The sequence below is a fragment of the Sminthopsis crassicaudata genome, chromosome 5 (assembly GCF_048593235.1).
Source record: "Sminthopsis crassicaudata isolate SCR6 chromosome 5, ASM4859323v1, whole genome shotgun sequence".
In the NCBI taxonomy this organism is placed as follows: Eukaryota; Metazoa; Chordata; class Mammalia; order Dasyuromorphia; family Dasyuridae; genus Sminthopsis; species Sminthopsis crassicaudata.
The window spans coordinates 122,107,068-122,127,134 of NC_133621.1; the positions used below are offsets into that span (position 1 = coordinate 122,107,068).

The following is a 20,067-nucleotide window of genomic DNA, read 5'->3' on the forward strand; positions in this document are numbered from 1 at the left end:
TTTTTTTTTACCTTTTTAATTCATCCTCAATGATTCCACTGGCTTTACAAAAATTGTATGAAGTCTGTAATACTCAAAATTGCATATCAATTTGTTATATCTATTTAAGATTTGCTGAATTTCATATAACTTTGCAACAGAATTCTCATTTTCCTAGAAAATCATTCATCTCTTTTAATAGTAAACCCTCAAACATGCAGAAAATGCTCAAGTTATTAGAATATAGATATGTTAAAAGGCCTTTTGCATATTGATAGCCAAAAAAAGTAATCAGCATATGTGTTTAAACAGACCCCCATTTCTGATTCCCCTTCTTTTGTTTTATTTCTAGATCTAAGCAACAAGTAAAATATACCAAATAGCTTAGATTTATGTTGGCCGACATTTTAATCACATACTAAAACATATTTAAAGACAAGGAACAAGTCCCCCAAAGAGCCAAACCACCCTTTTCAAACAGCCAAAATGGATAAGATATTGAAGAGATTAGCTAACACTGGGGAAACTCAATTTTCCATAGAGAGGAAAAGGAGTAGGAATTAACAGTGCATAGGTCAGCCAAATCTTTTGGATCCTGACTCTCAATAAAAAAACTCTCAGTAGTAATTTATTCCAGTCTCTCCTCTAGGCTAACATGGCATCCCCTGAATTACTTACAATGGCATCCTCAACTCTTTCCATTGAAATGACTTCTAAGGGTCCCTCATCCCTTCCTAGGGCAGGCTCTTGGTAGTCTTCCCCTTTTTAACCCCCAGGTCAAATCCAAGACCAATAGAGTTTTGGGAAAGCCAGGAAAAAAATGCCTACTATCAGAAAGTTTCCTAGCTTCATAAATCTGCCCTTTCATTCTATTCTGAGTAGTCCTCTATTAATAATTCCAATTATATGTATACTTTAGCATTATCTTTTTTTTTAATTTCCATGAGATACTTTTAAAAATATATAATAATTTTGGTTTAAAACTAATAGTACAAAAAGATTTCCCTAATCCAATCTCCAGTTATGAGTCCTGGAAAAGAATAAAGATAAAGTCAAAATATCTGTTCATAGGAATGACAGTCAACATCAGAGACCAGCTTTTCCTAAGCCGTTCTAGAGTTTACCACAAAATTAAACCTATATGCTAAAAAAGGTTAAAACACACCATAAGCAAAATAAGTTATAAATCTCAATCCAACTGCCTACAAAGAAAGCTAAATGAAAATGCTGACAAGAAAATGTACCTTAATTCTTTTTTTTTTTTTTTTTCCCCTCTCTTTCAGGGTTGGTTCAGCCCTGGCCAAGTCTTTGTATTAGATGAGTACTGTGCTCGTTATGGAGTAAGAGGCTGTCATAGACATCTCTGCTACCTTACAGAATTGATGGAACATTCAGAAAGTGGTGCTGTCATTGACCCAACCCTGCTCCATTACAGCTTTGCGTTCTGTGCATCTCACGTTCATGGCAACAGGTATCACAGTCTGAAAGCATTTACTCAGTGAATTTTATGCATTCACCCTAGGGAGCAAGCGAATCATTTTCCATTTTCCATTTTAGTTACATTTTAAATGGGAAGCAATTCCTTTGAAAAGTTGCTTACTGATTTTTCTGGCTTTAGGTAGGCTGCATTGGGTTTAGTACAGGACGTCTTTTGGTTTAGAGCATCATTTTTTAACATAAGGCAATGTGTGTGTAGATGTTTGTAGATGACATTTTGACTCCCCCATTGGAATATAAGCTCCTTGAATGCAGGAATTGTAATTTCTTTTCTTTTTTCTTTGTATCTTCAATGTGTAAACAGTGTTTGGCACATGATAGATAGCTGCTTAGTAAATGTTCATGATGTATATGCAGGTATGTGTGTGTGTGTTTGCATGTAGATGGGGATGGAAACGGTTATCTTATGTTTCTTCATAACATTCAACAAGGAATTTATACATAGAAGGGCTCAATATATTTATTGATGGGTGTGTATGTACGTGTATGTATGTGCGTGTACTTGTGAATGTTTTCATCTCTAAGAGAAAATTCTAACTGCAAGAGACAAGAGGAAAAACATAGGGAAAACAAGAAAGGCCTTTCAATCTAGTTTAAATGAGCTTTATTCTCCTTTGTGTCTTCTTCCCCTTCCCATAACACAATAGGAATATACTTTATATTTAACTGACAAACCTTTTTAATCTAGTAGTATACTCCCCTAGTCTAAGAATATTATCAGTTTTTCATCCATTTTGCTAGGCAGTAAGAGGTTGTCTTTACCTCATAATCAGAGACACTCTCTTTCTCTCTCTCTCTCTCTCTCTCTCTCTCTCTCTCTCTCTCTCTCTCTCTCTCTCTCTCTCTCTCTCTCTCTCTCTCTCTCTCTCTCTCCCCATCTGTGCCTCTCTCCTCCTCTAACTCTCTCTCTCTCCCTCTCCTTCTTCTCTCCTTCCTTTCTTTTTCTCTCTCTCTCCACATCCCCCTGTCTCCCCCTCTCTCCTTTTTAACTCCCACTCTCTCTCTCCCTCCCTTCTTCTCCTTCTTTCTCTCTCTCTCTCCTTCCCTCCGTCTTTCCCTCCTTTTCCCCTCCTCTCCCTCTCTTTTCATCTTTCTTCCTCTCTCCCTCCCTATCTTTCTCTTTCCTTCTCCTCTTCCTCTCCCTCTCCCTTTCTTCATTTCTCTCCTTCCAAACCTGTTAGGATTACAACAATTAGGGCTAAAAATAAGCACTTAGGCTTTTTAGGCAGGGCTGCTGTTGAAGGCCTACCTGCACTTTCACCGGTTCCTATTCAGTGGAAGACTGATTCACCAGTGTGGGTAGAACAGTGGCCCTTAAGAAGTGATAAAATCCAGGCCTTATTAGACATAGTGAAGAACAACTTAACCAAGGACACTTGCGGCCTTCTCTATGTCCTTGGAATTCCCCAGTATTTGTGGTAAAAAAAGAAATCTGGAAAATGGAGGATGTTAACTGATCTAAGAAGAGTAAATGAACAGATGGAAACTATGGGAAGTCTTCAGCCTGGACTTCCATCTCCTACTCAGTTGCCAAGAGAATGGCCTCTTTGGGTTATAGACATTAAGGATTGTTTCTATTCTACCCCTCTAGATAAGGAGGATATGAAAAGATTTGCTTTTTCAGTGCCTAGTGTTAACTTAGCTGAGCCTTATAAAAGATATGAATGGACAGTTTTGCCACAGGGAATGAAAAACAGCCCTACTATGTGCCAAATGTATGTTGCTGCTGTTCTTGCTCCAGTAAGAAAAGCATTTCCAAAAATAATATTGTTACATTACATGGATATCTATATCTATATCTCTATCGATATAGATAGATAGATAGATAGATAGAGATAGATAGATAGATAGATAGATAGATAGATAGATAGATAGATAGATAGATAGATAGATACAAGGTAATGGTAGTAGGATATTAGTAGCCAGAGAAATTAGGCAAGATTTTATATAGATACTAATGTTTAAGCTTCACCTTGATGGAAAGAGGAAGTATATTTCAGATAGGGTGATGACCAGCCCAAGGTAAAACAAAGAATTGCCACTATAAGCAAAAAGATCAATTTAACCTATAGGGTGGGTCAAGAGGAATAATATGTATTAAGACAGAAAAGGTGAGGTGGAGCCAAGCTGAAAAGCTTCAAATACCAGAGGAATTGGTAACTGATCTTGGAAATAATAGGGAGCCATTGGAGTTTGAGTAGGGACAGAAAAATTGTTGTACCTGTTTTGGGGGGTATCACTTTGGTACCAATATAGATGGATTGGTATATAGTGATATTTGAAGTAGATAGATCAACGAGGAAACTGTTTCAATAGTTCCAGTGAAGGGTGATTAGGATTTAAAATATGATGGAGGCCATATGAGTGAAAGGAAATAAGAGGAGAGGAAAGGAAAGGAAAGGAGAGGAGAGGAGAAAAAAAGGAAAGGAAAAGGAGGAGAGAGGAAAGGAGAGGAAAGGAGAACAGAATTTGGCGAGTCATAGAATATGGACAGACAACCACCTATTCTTTCAAAAACCAATATTTAATTGCTTAGAGAACACATGGATCAATGAGACTTACAAAATTTGCCATTAAGTATTTGAACATTTATTTTAGAGAGAAAATATCTACTTCTGTGAAAGAGAGCACAATTACAAGACAACACATAAATGTGTATGGTAGTTAGTCTGATAATCACAATGTACCTGAAATTTTAGATAAAATGGCAAACCTCCATGAAGTAGAACTATGCCTTGGCTTAGAAAATCCTCCATCCCCCCAAAAAAAATTCATAGAAAGAAATGATTCAAAGTAAATGTCTCTGAGAGCAATGTAGATTTTGTAAGTTAGTGACTTCATCCTTTTTTCAAAAAGTGTGTGTTGTTTAATTCAGTTTATTCAATAACTATTAACCAAAGAAGTGTTGAGGTAATAGGACAACAGTAATGTCATAAAACTAGGAATACAAATAATAAGCTTTTCTTTGTCTAATAATCATTGAGGTCCCTAGGAATATAATTTATCAGACTGCTTTTCTTTTTACCTTTATTTTTCCTAGCCTTCCAGCAGAGGAAGGTCAAACCTTAGGGTAAATCTCATCACTCTAATCTGTAATTATCTCCTATTAGCCAGCTGATAGATATCCTGATGATTAGAGAAGACCCAAAGGGAGACTAAAATCTGATGATGCAGCTGGCTCTTTGTAAAGTCAAGATCTGTGAGTTCATTAATGTAGGAATTCTTGCTATCCCTGCAGATAGGTAACTACTCTGCAATTTGATCTTATAGAGTTGCCTGGGTAACTAAGAGGTTAAGTGATTTATCCAGGTTCTTACCACCAATATGTGTCAGAGGACAAACTTACAGCTCAGGTATTCAAGACTCTACGGCTAGCTGTTTTTTTACTTACAGAATTTTTACTTTCCTTTTTTGAGTAGACTTTGGTGTAGTATTGCTAATATTTATGTGGTTCCCAAAGAATGGAAGTTTGACTTATTACCTATAAACTCCATTCCTTTTTTTTTTTTTGGTTTGTATCTGAATTTATGATCTCTAAATGACATTATTTGCTGGGAAAAGGCTTATTTGTATCACAAATTTTAGTAATCTTTAGTTTTGTTCATAGTAATATGTAATAGCTGAGCATATTCTCAAGGTCAAACTGTTATTTTGATTAGACTTTAAACATTTGGTTAGTCCTTTAAACACTTAGTCAAACAAGTATTTATTAAATATTGTTTTAATATATTAGATACTAGTATTTTCCCTAAAAGATTAATTATCAATAATTATTTAGTTTATGCCTAGATCTAGAACTTTTCTAAAATATGAATCAAGAAATCTGTTTTGGAGTAAATCATAACTATCAAGTTTAGATTTTTATGTGATAGGTTACTTTTCAGCTGAGAGACAATCACAAAAAGTTGATAATTATAATGAAAAATGTTTTTAATTGGCAAGAATGATATTTAATTATGGAATATAAAAAACCATCTAGTTCATGGAACATTTTCTTAGAAATGTCACAAATTAGACTACAATCCACTAAAGACTATAATTAATTTGTATGTTACTCAGTAATTTTCAGCACTTAAGGACTTCTGTTTTTAAGTGTATTTTTTCCTGCTGTTTCCTTTTTAAGAATTGACCTACTGACCTAGACTATTGTTTTTCCAAGATTGTTAATGGATTTGTGTTGTTTTATCCACAGTTTCTTGTCAAATCCCTTTTCTGGCCAATGAAATATTTGCAATGTGGTCAAACTAAAATTAAGCATGTAATTTTTTATTAAAGCTTTTTATTTTCAAAACATATGGATGGATAATTTTTCAACATTGACCCTTGCATAGCCTTGTATTCTAAATTTTCCCCTCCTTCACCCCCACCTCCTCCCCTAGATGGCAAGCAATCCAATATAAGGCATGTAATCTTTAAAAAAAAAAAAAAAAGTGAACCTGACTTCTTTAAATTACCTATAAATTTTATTCCTCTTTTTTTTTTAGTTTATATCTGAATTTATGATCCCTAAAGGACATTATTAGATTCAGTTTGCTGGAGAGAGGCTTATTTGTATCACAAATTGAGCCCTTTCTTAGACTTATTCGAATAATTTTTTGACAAACTCAGAAGACTCACAGATTGTCCCAGGCAAAAGTGAAAGAGGATTTAGACTTGTCTTTTTTGATCACAAAGGGAAACAAGAGGAAGAACTATTTCATGTTCCAATAGGATTTTTTTCCTAACTCTTTAACAATTAGCCAAATGGATAACCTGAGCAGAGATGATAGAGAATCAATAGGTAGGTAGGTAGGTAGGTAGGTAGGTAGGTAGGTAGGTAGGTAGGTAGGTAGGTAGGTAGGTAGGTATATCGGTTGATCGATAGAGAGATAGATGGATGTGTGAATTATGAAAATATATACAGATTGCTATTCAAGACTTAAATTATGGCTATTTTTTCTTTTTAGACACCATTATATATAGTGCTCAGTTCTATGAAAAATTTCTAGATTGTGGATTTATTGGGAGATCTGTTAATTATTTTTAATAATATTCATTTTAGGAAAATATTGACCCTAAAATGTATTTACTTTTTAGTCATTCAAATTAACACATATTTATTAACCATCTAATATATACAAGGTTCTGTGTATTAATAACAAGGTTTTTGAGAATCATCTGTATAATTATTTTATGGATAATTTAAAAAGATTTTCTTAGAATACAAAGATAAAGTAAAATTAAATTTTTCTTTGAAGTATGCTAATAATGAATTTAGTTCTCTATTTTGTTTTGCATCTATGGATAAGACTTCTGACTGGCTTTAGTTCTGCCAATTGCCTGTTTTGTAAATTAGCAACATGCTTTCCATTTGAATATTATTTTTTTTTCTACATATGGTTCTTTTTCAGACTTCATTTTATTCTTTGGGAACAGGTTTACTTGTCACGTGTCTTCATTTGAAGTCCAAGTTGCACTATGTACTCCAAGATCTTTGCAAAATCAGCTCAGTTTAACTTTCTCCTCAGAGAATCAACTATATCTTCCTTACTTTTTTTTTTTGCTTTGACCTGTGATTTCATGGGTACAAAAAGTTAACTAATGAAGAAATTCCTTCTGTCTGCTTTCTCTATTCCTCTTTCAATATAGATAGGTGATTTTTCTTCAAGGCAAAGTCAAGTGACTTTCCCAGAGCCATACAGTCAGAAAGGGTAAGATGAGACCAGCTCATCCATATTCTATGACTGGCTCTGTATCTATTATGCAACACTGCCTCTTCTGCCTCCCTTACTTTATATTAATTAAATTGCATCTATTCATAGAATTAGGAGTATGTTTTGTAGATGTTACTGGGTTATTTTCCAAAATAACTATTATATCATTTTTAAAATGAAAATGCAAAAATGAGAGCTCTATTGTGAGATCAAAGAATGTGTTTTTAGATTTCTTCTCCAAAATAAGCTCTCTTCTTCACATGAAATGCGATTCATTTCAATGAAATTTATAGGCACAGAATTTCTTCTTCTTGATTTCCAGGATTGAGAACTTGGGAATTTCAGGGAAAGAAAGAAAACTGCTTATCTAAATGCCAGAACTCCTGAAAGATATCATTTTGGGTTAAACAACTGGAAAGTAGCATGGGTTAAAAAACAAACAAAAACAGAGAGAAGATATTTGTTTTCTTTTTGATCATCTTCCCTGATATCTTACTCTCATGCTGTGACTTCCCATTCTTTCCCTCTTGTTCACAAATGGATATTGGTGGGAAATACACGAAGTGCAAAGTGGCTTCTACCTGCTGTGCTGCCAGCTGAATTGCCAGTTCAAAAACACCACCCTCTAGGTGTCTTTCCCTTTCTCACTCTCTCCAGAGGAAGCTAGCTAATGTCAGGCATTCCTCATAGGAAAGGGTAAGTTCAGAAAAGAAAAAAAAAAAAAACCCTATAAAAGACAAATGCAAAACGAGTTCTCGTTTAATGACTGGTCATTTAAAAAGTCAAATAAGTGTTATATAGCCACCCCTGTTGTGAGAATCAAATGAGATGATATTTGTAAAACACTTAAAACAATGCCTGAAATTATTATTTCCTTTCTTCCTTCCCCTGCTAACAAACATTCAGACACTGAGTTAAAGAGAGCAACTAAATTAGGAGGAAATTTTCTCTCTCTAAGATTAACAAGAATTTCTTAGGAAAGACTGAATAGGAAAATTTTTTCTTTTTTAAATTGAATTATAGAATGATGATTTTAGGATATTTCTCCAGAATAAAGATGTAATGATGATCATGGAAAAGGAATGTGTAGGAATTCACCTACATCAACTACTTAACCTCTCTCCACACAAATAGAAAAAATCACAGTTCCTCTTATTTCTGGGTAGTAACAAGGGCTAGACTTTCTATCTATTTGTTCTTGCAGTGCTTTGCATGTGTTTGGAAGGACTAAATAAATGATTACGATCCTGCCTCATTAGAAATTCAGAAGACATTTTGGTAACTTGAAGAATAGATCAAAGAAAGCAGAGAGATCATTTTATAAACTATTAGAATGGTTCAAATAGGAGTTATAAGGACCTGAATTAGTGTGGTGGAAGAGGAAATTCGGGGATTTATGAAAAAGATATTATGGAAGTGAAATTGAAAACATTTAATAACTGATCACATAAAAAGCAAAAGAAACAAGTAAAGTTGATTGGGAGGAGAGTTGTGTAATTGAGGTTAGGAGGGTGAGTTTTGGAGAAAGGATTGAGTTCCATTTATGCCTGTTGCATTTGAGGAGTAGTACATTGAGATAGATAAGGAGCAAACTGTGAGAAATGTGGCACTGGAGCTTAGGAGAAAAGTTACATATTATTATTATTGAAACCATGATTGGGAATTAAATTATGAGGGAACAGCTTGACAGAGTCAACACTAAAGGAATAATTATACAAGAGAGAATCAGCTGATGAGAACAGGACAAAAGAACACAGAATACAAGGTTCTAAGAGAGCAGAAGGTCAGGAGTGTCATAAAACAGGTAGGACAAGGAAGAAGAGAATTCAGTAAATAAAGTCCATTGATTTGGGCACTTACAAAATTTTTGACTAAAAGTATAGTTACTGCAGAGAGAAGGAATAGGCAGAAATCACATTGTAAGGGGCTAGCAACTGAATGGATTTAAGCAAGCAGAGGTCATAGGAACTTTGTGGACCTTTTGGAGAGGGCATAATCAGAATTAAATGAAATATCTGTGAAGCAGTATGTAAATTTCAGTTGCTATTACTATCATCATATTCCATGAGGACTGATTAAAAAAGCATATTTATTAAGCTGATCTTTCTTTCCCTGTCCCTATTTATAGAACAATTAAAAGCTATCACTAGCTGTATCTCTCATTACATGTGGTTTAATGATCTACCTCACAGGGTTGTGAGGAAAGTACTTTGTAAACCTCAAAACCCTAGATATATGTAAGCTATGATGATGTTAATTATTAAGCATATAATAATTCATAGATTATTCTTATATGAATCATATAGGATAAAATCTGTAGTTGCAACTATCTATCTATTATGCAACTATATTCAAGGCTTGCCATAATTTGGCACCCCAGCTCTCCGTAGCTTTCCCAACGTGGCTCACATTTTTTGTCTTCCCTTCTTCATGTACTGAATTCCTACATAGACTATAACGTCTTTAAAACTTAACATACTATACCTGATCACTGATTTCCCTCCCATCTGCCAAAACCCCCAAAATCAGTTATAACTTTGCACTGGCAGAAATCATATAATAACATTTCAGTAGATGCATTTATCATGCATTACTTGTTAAGTTAGAGAGAAAGCATGGCACAGTGAGTAAAAAGGCAGGAAATCCCATTTTCAAGTTTTGACTTGGATACATTCCCATTTAACCATTCAGTTCCTCCTAGAAAACTTTCTGTCAACTCTAAGTTGCAGTGTAGATACCAATCTATATTGATAAATGGAGTTTTCACATTAAGAATTTATGATGCTGATGAAATAAAAAATTTGGTCCCCAAAAATGAAATCATAGAATTTTGTGTATGTCACATTCCCCAAATAGAATATTAAGGGTAGGAACCATGTCTAATCTAAATTCTGCATTTCTCATAGCACCCTCTCAATGTCTACACTTAGAAATTAATTTAATTGAAATCTCTGGTATATATGGCAAATTCATAACTAACTTACTAATAAAATAAGCAAGAATATACCAAATTTTCAGTACCAAATTTTTCAGTTCCCCTTAACTATTCTAGTTGAGACTTTAAAGAAACTAAAAGTGACAAATTTCATTTAATAAACAATCAAGAGAAAAGTTGATTATAGAAGGTTCTATTCTAGTCTCTGAAATATATATATATATATATATATATATATATGTATAATAGTTTTTCATGCAATTTTAATTAAACAGCAGATTAAATAATTTCTAATATAATTCTAATTTGTTTAACAATTCATATAGAATGTCTATTTTAGGACACATATACAATATCTAAATGTTGAAGAGGTAGTATACAGAATGCTAAGCATAGGGCTCACAGGAATTGGTTTCTAGGCCCACCTTTGTCATTGACTAGCTGTGTCATGTATTCTCTCTAACTTACATTTTCCTCATCTTTAAAATGAAAATAATCATGTTTAGCTAACTGTTCACCCTTTCTCAGATGAAATATAGAGTCTCTGAGTTAGGAAGGGCATTAAAAAGTAAATTACTAGGGCTTATACTTGAGACATGGTTGTCCAAAAAGGCATCCAGAAAAACATAATATTTCTTCTGTTTAACCGTTTCCAGTGATAAAGAACCCAGTATTCTCCAATTTCAATTCTCAATGCAATAATCCTGTTTTAGACAGCTTGTTATTGTTATTAATACTTGCCTTATATTGAGACAAAATCTTCCTTCCATTGATTTCTACCCATTGACCCTCCTCTCTTTGTCCTGTGAAGCCAAGAAAAATAAATATGATAAATTCAAGTAATAAACATTCATATATTTGAAATATGTTATCAGTTCTCCCCTAACTCCACTCTTCTTCAAGTTTAATGACTTTTTTCCTAGAGTATATGAAGATACTTTTAAAAGTTGAAAGCGATCACATACATGTCATACCCTCTCTGGGTGAATCCCTAAAGAAAAGTTTATACTCAAAAATTAGGTCCCCAAAGAGTAGTTACTACCTCTATTTCTAGCAACAGTAATCCCTACTCTTGTAATTCATAAGCCCCTACTAGTGTATTAATTCCATAAATAATAAGCCAGAAAGCTTAATTAATTTCTAGGGACAGAATTTAGGTGATATTTTAAGAATAATGGATAGAAACACTTCTCCCAAAACATACACAACACTCCCTCAGACACATAAAGCACTCATGGGAATAGTGGACCAAGACTTAAAGGTCAGTAGTAGTGAGTCATATGTTTAAGATATATCAGTGGCTAAGGAGAGCTCACAAGTCGTGGTACTCCATGACCTGGAACCCTTTGTCTCTTTATAGAATCTTGACACAGCTCCCTTTAGGTATAACATCTCTGCCAGAAGAGTCATTCACTTGTTCTCTTCTTGAGGCAATAGTCTGTACTTTACACTGCTTCTAAAGCAGTCATATTAGTTGGAGCTACTTTCTCTCTTGAGGTATCTCTCTTGCATTTCTGTCTGTCTCTTGTTTTCTGCTGATGGATGTATGTAGTCTCCTACTGTTCTTATAGCTCTAAAGAAGAGAGTATAAATTCTTGCCTCCTTTCTGCTGCCCTCTAGTACCAGTGAAGGGGTCTGTCTCCAAAAAGCACTTTTCTGTCCTAGATACTTCACCAACTCAATGAATTAAAAAATTTGTTGCCCATTTGCTTTTCAGTCATGTTCAACTCTTCCTGTTCCTATATGGGATTTTCTTGGTTGAAATACTGAGCTAATTTGCCATTTCCTTCTCAAGTTCATTTTACAGATGAGGAACTGAAGCAAACAGGATTAAGTAACTTGACCTAGTAAGTGTCTGAGGCCAGATTTGAACTCAGAAAGATGATTTCCTAACTTCAGGTCCATTACACTTATCAACTTTACACCTAATCAAATATGCTTTCTTTTGTTATATAGAAATCCAAAGGACATCACTAACTAGTCATAATTAGCTATTAGAAAATATTTAGTATAATGCAAATTCCCTTTATCCAATGACTCAGGGTTGATGAAGGACTTTGTGAGTTGTTGTAGGAAAGTTGTGGCAAAGTTCCTTAATACCTCCTTTATATTTTGAGATTAAATTCTGAGCCTTCTGTGATTACAATCACCAAGCATTTGTATAAGGCTTGCCAAGGTCCAAGAACTGTGGTAAATGCTGAATATATGAAGAAAGAAAAATGCTCCCTGTCCTCAAGGAGCTCACCTTCTAAAGGTAGTGATGGAAATTCTTTCCCCTTAACTATCTTTGTTGCTGTATTTATCTGTGTAGGTTGGTACAGAGGTGGGAGAAATAGTCTTTAAAACTGTTTTCATTTATTTATAAGACTTTAAATTTGCTCATATAAAATGTTCAAGAGGTGGAAATATGTATAAAAGATTTTTGCATGTTTAACACATGTGCTGTCTAGAGGAGAAGATGGAGGAAGAGAAGAAGAAAAAATTTAGAACACAAGGTTTAGCAAGGGTGAATGTTGAAAACTACCTTTGCATGTATTTTGAAAATAAAAAGTGGTTGTTAAAAAAATAAAATGGCCATTAGTTACATATATGATAAACTGAGCATTTCATGTTTTTTATAGACCTTCAAATGTGGATTTGATGTGTGTGGTTTTATTAGCATTGGGACACAATGTTTGATTTGTTAGATCCCTCCAAACACTTCAGAAAGGAAAATCTTATCAGATTGTTGCATGGTTTTGTGTTTTTCTTTGAATCTTTCTATCACTAATTTTCTTGTTTGGTTTTTTTTTTAAATTCAGCTGAATTTAATATGCCAACTGACTTTTTTTTAAAGTCTTATTACTTCACTCTTTTTTTCTGTCTGTCTAACAAGCTATTTCTCATTACTTGGCCTCACCCTTAATGAAACAAATTTCTTCCCAATAATTCAACATGTTTTGTTCCAATATTTTTGGAGATAAAAGACTTTAACTTAGCAATATGGCCTAGAACTATGTCATACCTGTATTTCCTCGATATTTTCTCATTTCCTCCAAAATAAGTTTTGTTTTTAATTTTTTCTTCATATATTTTTTAAATTGTAAAACCTTTAGTTTAGTCCTTAGGAAGAGTGCAGAACAAATCAAAGCAGTCCTAAGCAATAATGACTTAATAATTTATAATATTTATATCAGCATTTTTTATAAATATAAATATTTATATCAGCAGCACTGAGCAATAATGACTTAATTAAGTGTTAAAGTTTAAAAAAAACAAAAACAAATTTTGAAGTGACAAAAACCTATTTAGGCAATAAATTTCATTTAAAATATTTAAAAAATTACTATAAATTAATATGTTTGATCTTTTATTATCATTATCTGACTTTATAATTCTGTTTATAATTTGTGATTGTTATTCTGTTTGAATTTTTTATTATTATTTTCTATTAAATTTTATTCTTATATACTACTCATAGTCGGTGCCCATAGAATGCCAGAGGCAGTGTTGAATGAGTGTTGAATTTGGATCAGAAAACCTAAATTCAAATACCAACTTTACCACTCAGTATGTGAGAATTTTTGGAAAATTCATATGATTTTTCTGGACTTCAATTTATTCAGCAATAAAATAAAGGGGAGGAAATTGTCAGAGGAGCCTGGGAACTAGCATAAATAACTTCCAAAGTCACTTCTAGCACTAAATTTGAGTTCAAATATTTTAGGCCGTTAGGTGGAACAGTAGATAAAATGCTGAATCAGGGAGACTCATTTTCACTGATTCAAATCCAGCTTCAGAAGCTTACTAGCTGTGTATTCTTGGGCAAGTTTTTTAACCCTGTTAGCCTCAGTTGCCCCATCTGTGTTGGAAAAAGAACCGGCAAACCACTGATATCTTTGACAAGAAGATTCCAAATGGGGTCATGAAAAACAATCTAGAAAATGACAAGGACAATAAAAAGACCTCAGGTATTAATGTGACTTAATATTTCTCACATAGTAGATCTGTACTGTTTATTTTAAAGTACTTATACTTAAAACATTCTTATTATAATTCTTATTATAATATTTTGTATGTAATATTAGCTTCAAAGGGAACTGTGAAATTAATCAGGAACACATTCAAGCCTATAATATACTTCCTATAAGAGCTCCTGAAAGAAATCTGTTGATCCAAATAAGCAGAAACACAGATGCTGTCATAGTTCAGGAAGTATTGATAGGAAAAAATATTTTAAAATATTAAAAATATTAATATTTCCAGATATACGTGGTCCTGAGTCAGGAAGGAGAGTAGATTAAATATAGAGGCTTCTTAAATTCATGAAATGAAAAAAAAATAAATTTGCACTGTCTAAATTGAGGATTTTGTTAGTATAATCCTATATATATAAATATATATATATATATATATATGTTTTCCAATATAGGACTATTAGATATGCTACTTTCAAGTATATCATATCTTAATATGATATGTCCTATATGCTTAAGTTTTAATTTCAATATATTCTAAGTCAGCTGGATCAGCAAATGAGAAATCTCCAAAACAGGGCAGATTCTTCTGCCTAATTAAGTAACATGAATAGGACTTAGAAACCATTTTTCAATGAATAGAATCCTAAAAAGCACCGTTTTTCTTGTTCTGTGTGAAAAAGACACATGCACAAATATAAGCTCAGGTGAGAAAAAGCCATACTGTACTAAATCTCCTTTGTAAGACTGTTGGAAGAATGATTAATATAAACAACATTTGGCCTTTGAATGCTTATTGGTTAAAGTAGAGAATAAATTCCATATAATGACTTGGTTAATTACATCTTTGATTAAAAGGAAGAGTTTCATTTGAGAATTATTTTCCATTTCATTCCAAACTTCATTCCCAAGGGACTCTACTTGTACAAAAATTTCACAATGTCTATTACTGTACTCTCTTTAAAAAATAAAAGTGTTAGAAGTAAGTCATAGCCATCTTTCCCCTCCTCTTCACCTTTGCCATTAGAACCATAGCATCAAATAGTCAGTGGATCCAACTGTGTTATTATTCAGTCATTTAGTCACACCTGATTTTTTGTGATCCCATATGGGGTTTTCTTGGCAAAATATATTAGAGTGATTTGTCATTTCCTTCTTCCATAGATTACAGCAAAAACAGATATTAAGTGACTTGTCCAGAGTCTTTCACCTAATTTTTTTCAAAGAAGTTGAAGAATTTGTTCAATTTTAAAATAATTGATATTTTTACTTTATAATATATATTTTATCAATGATCTTATAAAGATGCACTTATAAAGATGCAGTTTTCATTGCTTTTATGTTGAAAAAAATTTCTTATTCCTTCTTAGATTTAAAAAACTATGATTTAATATATTAATGAAATTACTCATTCAAATCACTAAATAATAATAATGAAATTTTGCCTTGATCTTTAATTCTGTGTATAAAGTGCACATTATATTTTTGATATGAAAGTATTTTATCCATATTAACATATTATCCATATCAATTTCTCCATTCTTTAATTTCCTATTCTTTCTACTTTTAGAGCATCTTAAGTTTCTAAATAATTTGTGTTTTATTAATTTTAATAATAGTGTTGGTAATAATAATTCATTGCTTACTATAATAAACAACACAAAACTTGGTTTAACTGATCTTTTTCTAGCTTTTATATTTATTGCTAATAAGCACAAGATCTAGATTTGTATATAAAGATTTTTTTTAAATTATATGATCAGTATGGAATATATATTTTGTATGATTGTATAATGTATAATTGCTTACTTTCTCATGGGGAGGATAGAAAAAAGGAAAAAGAGAATTTGAAACTCAAATTTTTAAAAGTTAATATTAGATTTTCTTTAAAAATAATTGGTAAAAATTGATTTAAAATATATATGGTAGACAAATATGGAAACGTGTTTAAAATGATTGTAACATGTATAGCCTATATCAGATTGTTTGCAGTCTTGGGGAGGAGGAAGGAAGGGATGAAAGAAAAGAAGGAAGAAAAAAATTGGAATTCAAAATCTTACAAAATTAAATGTTCACTACCTTTACATGAAATTGGAAAAAAATAAAATACTATTAAGTAAAAACAAAAAATAAGTAAATGAATGGATAAAATATACAAGGTATCTATCTCTTTAGCTAGCAGAATGTCTTTCACATACTATGCACTTAATAGATCATTTAAATGAATCCAAAACTCATAGTTTGGTTATTATATTTATGTAAATCTTTCTGAAAAGTTATAACTTAAAACAAGCCATTCGTTAATGTCTGTATTTCATATTTAAAGTGTTGATTTTCTTGAAGTTACATCCTACTGTGATAATTAACATTGAAATTATGTCATACCAACATGAACTATATATATTTCATTTGAAATTCTCGTAGATTCCTAAGCTTTTGGTTTCTGGCAGAAATTCTATTTTAAGTAGTTTCAACTATCAGTATGTCTCAGCTGCAGCTATATTGTGTTTTAATACTAATTATGCTTCCTTATTCCTTTGTAAGCTTGCTGTAGAAAACATGTTTCTTTCTGAGAGGATTACTTTGAATGAATACAAAGGCTCTCCTTTCATTGGATAAACATGTTCACTTAATAATATGTGTCAATAATTTAGGATGGTGGATATTTCATGCACTTATTACGAACTGCATATTCATTCAGCTATTCGGAATAGAATCAACACATGTAAAAAAAAATCTAAGTGTTAGGTGCTTTATTTAACATGCCAGACTGATACCTCTCTTTATAATACATGTGGCAAAGTGACAACTCCTCTGTATGTAAGACAATTCCTGTTGTGGTGAAGGCTGACCGATGTGACATCGTTCTGACTTACCTTTCTCACATGTCATTGTGTAGACCCCTGGCTCCTATCTGTCATGTACATGACATGCCCCAGTGAGGTTTAATATGACAGATCTCTTTATTTGAATCCTGTGGATCATGATCTCACCTGACAACCCCACAGCATTAACAGTGAAATTCACTCAGATACAACCATGTTGTGTCTGTCAGAGTGCTGAGGCAAAGTGTCGTGCTGTTCATCAGAACAAGGGGATGTGTTATTTGCTCTTTCGTGTCAAGTTTGTGAAATTCTAAGGCAATAGAAATAGTCACACGTGAATTCAATACATTTGGTTGTACTGCTCTCTGAAATGTTTGAAAATTCAGGGAAATTCTCTGATTGAACCCAATGAGTAAAAAACAAATTCGTTCAGCTGGGGGGGGGGGGGAAGTTGTTTCATGTGATGTCATGAACCTCTGCACCCTTAAGCCTTACCCTTGATGAATAAAGTTAAGCTTCCATTAGTTCTTGTGACTAATCCTCCATTTTTAACATTGTTATGCTTGTTAATATTACAACCAGGAAAACACCTGTTTCTGTGTTTTGCATGAAACAGCTACACCATGTAGGAAGGTTGATTTGTCAAAGTATTACCTGAAAAGTTCATTATTATAAAAACTGTTTTCAAGTTTCATCATCAGCTACTACTTAATTGCTATACTTTTTCCCTCATTATAGATCAACTTTTTTTTTTCAATTCCCTGAAAAAATAATGAATGACCAATATTTTGACATTTGGGGTTTTTTTTCTGGCGAAAGGTTAAATTAGAATTCTTTCTGATGAAATAAATGTTACTGATGAATTATCCAGAGTAGAAAAATCAAGCTTTTGGCATTTTATAAATTAAGGATGAGATATAATTGCAAGAAAAAAATTTAAATAATAAACCTCAGTAATTTATAAGTTTGTATGAAAACACTTAAATGATTCATCTACATGTGGGAAAAATTCATTCTATGTGAGAGGCTTTCAATCTGATTGCTGAATGAAAGGTCTTTATGTCATTGTGATTAATATGCAACTTTTAAAACTAATTGCTTTATTTTTAATTGACTATTGTTAACAAGCATCAAAGATACATCTTCATGTATATCACAATAAACACATCAACTATTAATCTGTGTCCAAAGTTGTTTTAACTGTTTTTCTTTAATTCTTATATGTACAGTCCTTTCTTATCTTTTGTATACAATGACATATTTGAAAATGAAAAAAATTAATTGGAAACAATCTCATGCTTTTAATCTTCAAGAATTAAAAATGAAATCTTTAGAAAGTAGAATTAATAAGGACAGGTATTATTAATTATCACCAAGGACAGCTCTCATAACTTAATAGTTAGGCTATGCAAACATTACAGGTTATGAAGTAAATATGGGTTTTGTGTGATTTATATCTATTTATATCACTAAAAACATATTTGTATTCAGAGAATTAGAATTGCATAGAGGAATTAGAGATAATGAAATTATAAAAAGGATACAGCTAAAACTATAAATTTATCTAATGTAGATTTATTTTATCTTCATTCTGAATCTAAATTAAGAAAGAATTATTTTCAGGACTCAGTTTTCTTAAACATTTGTCCTTTAGTGTGGATATACATAAATTTATATTTTAATTAAAGAAACTATACCATCTCTTACAGTAGCAGGAGTTTTTAATTGCATATATTATATGCCTTTTCCCCAAAAAAAATGCTTCGGGTAAAAAAGTTAAAATACAGAATTTTACTCTTATTTGGTATAAAACTGGTTAATAAATTTTAAAGTCCATTTAGTAAATTTATATATTGCAGTATTCACTTCCATGGTCAAAAATGTTTGGTACTACTAGAAAATACTATTCACAGGCATTTTCAAGGACTTTTCTTTGTTTTCTGTAAATCTGAAAATATTTCTCATAATCCATTACCTTGAACACTGGCTAAAAGAAAATAGTTTAGTTCCTTTCATTGTAGGTCAGCATATGAAAAAAAAAGTGTTTGTAAATTTTCCCAACATATTTTAGTTATATAACGAGTCAATGTGTATAATTTAAACTAATAACCTTTGTTGTAGGGGCTTTTCAAAGCAAAATACAAGGTTATAAAATGTCTAGATAACATAGATTATTGAAATTGTGTGCATCTGACATTAAAATACTTTACAGATCTATACTGCTACACAACCTCAAGCAATATATTTAGGAAAAAAATCTGTTGTCTATAATTAAATGGCTGCTTCTCTGTTTTTTACAGACCTGATGGAATTGGAACCGTTTCAGTGGAAGAAAAAGAAAGGTTTGAAGAGATTAAAGAAAGGCTGTCTTCCCTTTTAGAAAATCAAATTAGCCATTTTAGGTACGTTTCCCTTGTTTAAAAGGGTACTGTTTTCTAACCTATTTTGCAAAGGGCCACTGGATTATTCATAATTTTACTTCTCTGCTCATAATCCTACAATGGCTCCCTGATTGCCTGCAGGATCACATTCAAGATTCTTCGATTTCTTAATGCAAAGCTGTCTATAATATAATTTCATTCCACCTTTCAGTGAAAATAGTGAAGGGTAATTTCTTCAATTTGAAATTCCTTTTTTTCTCTCTTGGGAACAAATTTACTTAATCTATCAAGGTTAAACTCCAGGTCCTCCTCCTCTTTGAAATTGATCACACTGTGAGTTGCTACAGTCATTTCTTCTTACTCTGCCCTGGTCTTATTACTTGTAGTCCATTCCACAGACTTGATACTTATATAGAACCTTACACTTTATACTCATGCTTCTTGAGGGCAGTGTGCTTGCCATGTGCTTCTTTATGTCCCTGTATCTTGCACATAATAGACAAATTAAATATTAGAGAGAAGTAAACCATGGAAAAAAAGAGCCTGGGATAAAGGACACAAGTAGGCTTGTCCTTGGCAAGGGAAAAGACCAGCAAAAGACCTAAGACTGGAACAAAGAAGAAATGAATTTTTGTAACTCAAAAATACGCATGTACTGACTTGTGTTAATGTATTGCTAAAGAATTTCCAATTCATTCAATTTTATATTTGGCTGTTTTAGCACTAGCTTTCTGACTATGAGGAAATCATTTTACCTGTTTCCTTATCACAAAATAAAATTATCAGTTTAAACTCTAAATG

At 32.4% G+C, this 20,067-nt stretch overlaps 1 protein-coding gene across 5 annotated transcripts in view; it reads left to right on the forward strand.

Moving 5' to 3' along the window:
• The window catches only part of CADPS2 (calcium dependent secretion activator 2), a 714,206-nt gene that overhangs the window by 553,376 nt on the left and 140,763 nt on the right, over nucleotides 1-20,067 (forward strand). For all 5 annotated transcript variants that reach the window (XM_074268127.1, XM_074268122.1, XM_074268124.1 and 2 more), the window contains 2 exons: nucleotides 1,263-1,450; nucleotides 19,186-19,287. In XM_074268127.1, the coding sequence (XP_074124228.1) occupies nucleotides 1,263-1,450; nucleotides 19,186-19,287 (290 nt within the window). The remainder of the gene's footprint in view (nucleotides 1-1,262; nucleotides 1,451-19,185; nucleotides 19,288-20,067) is intronic.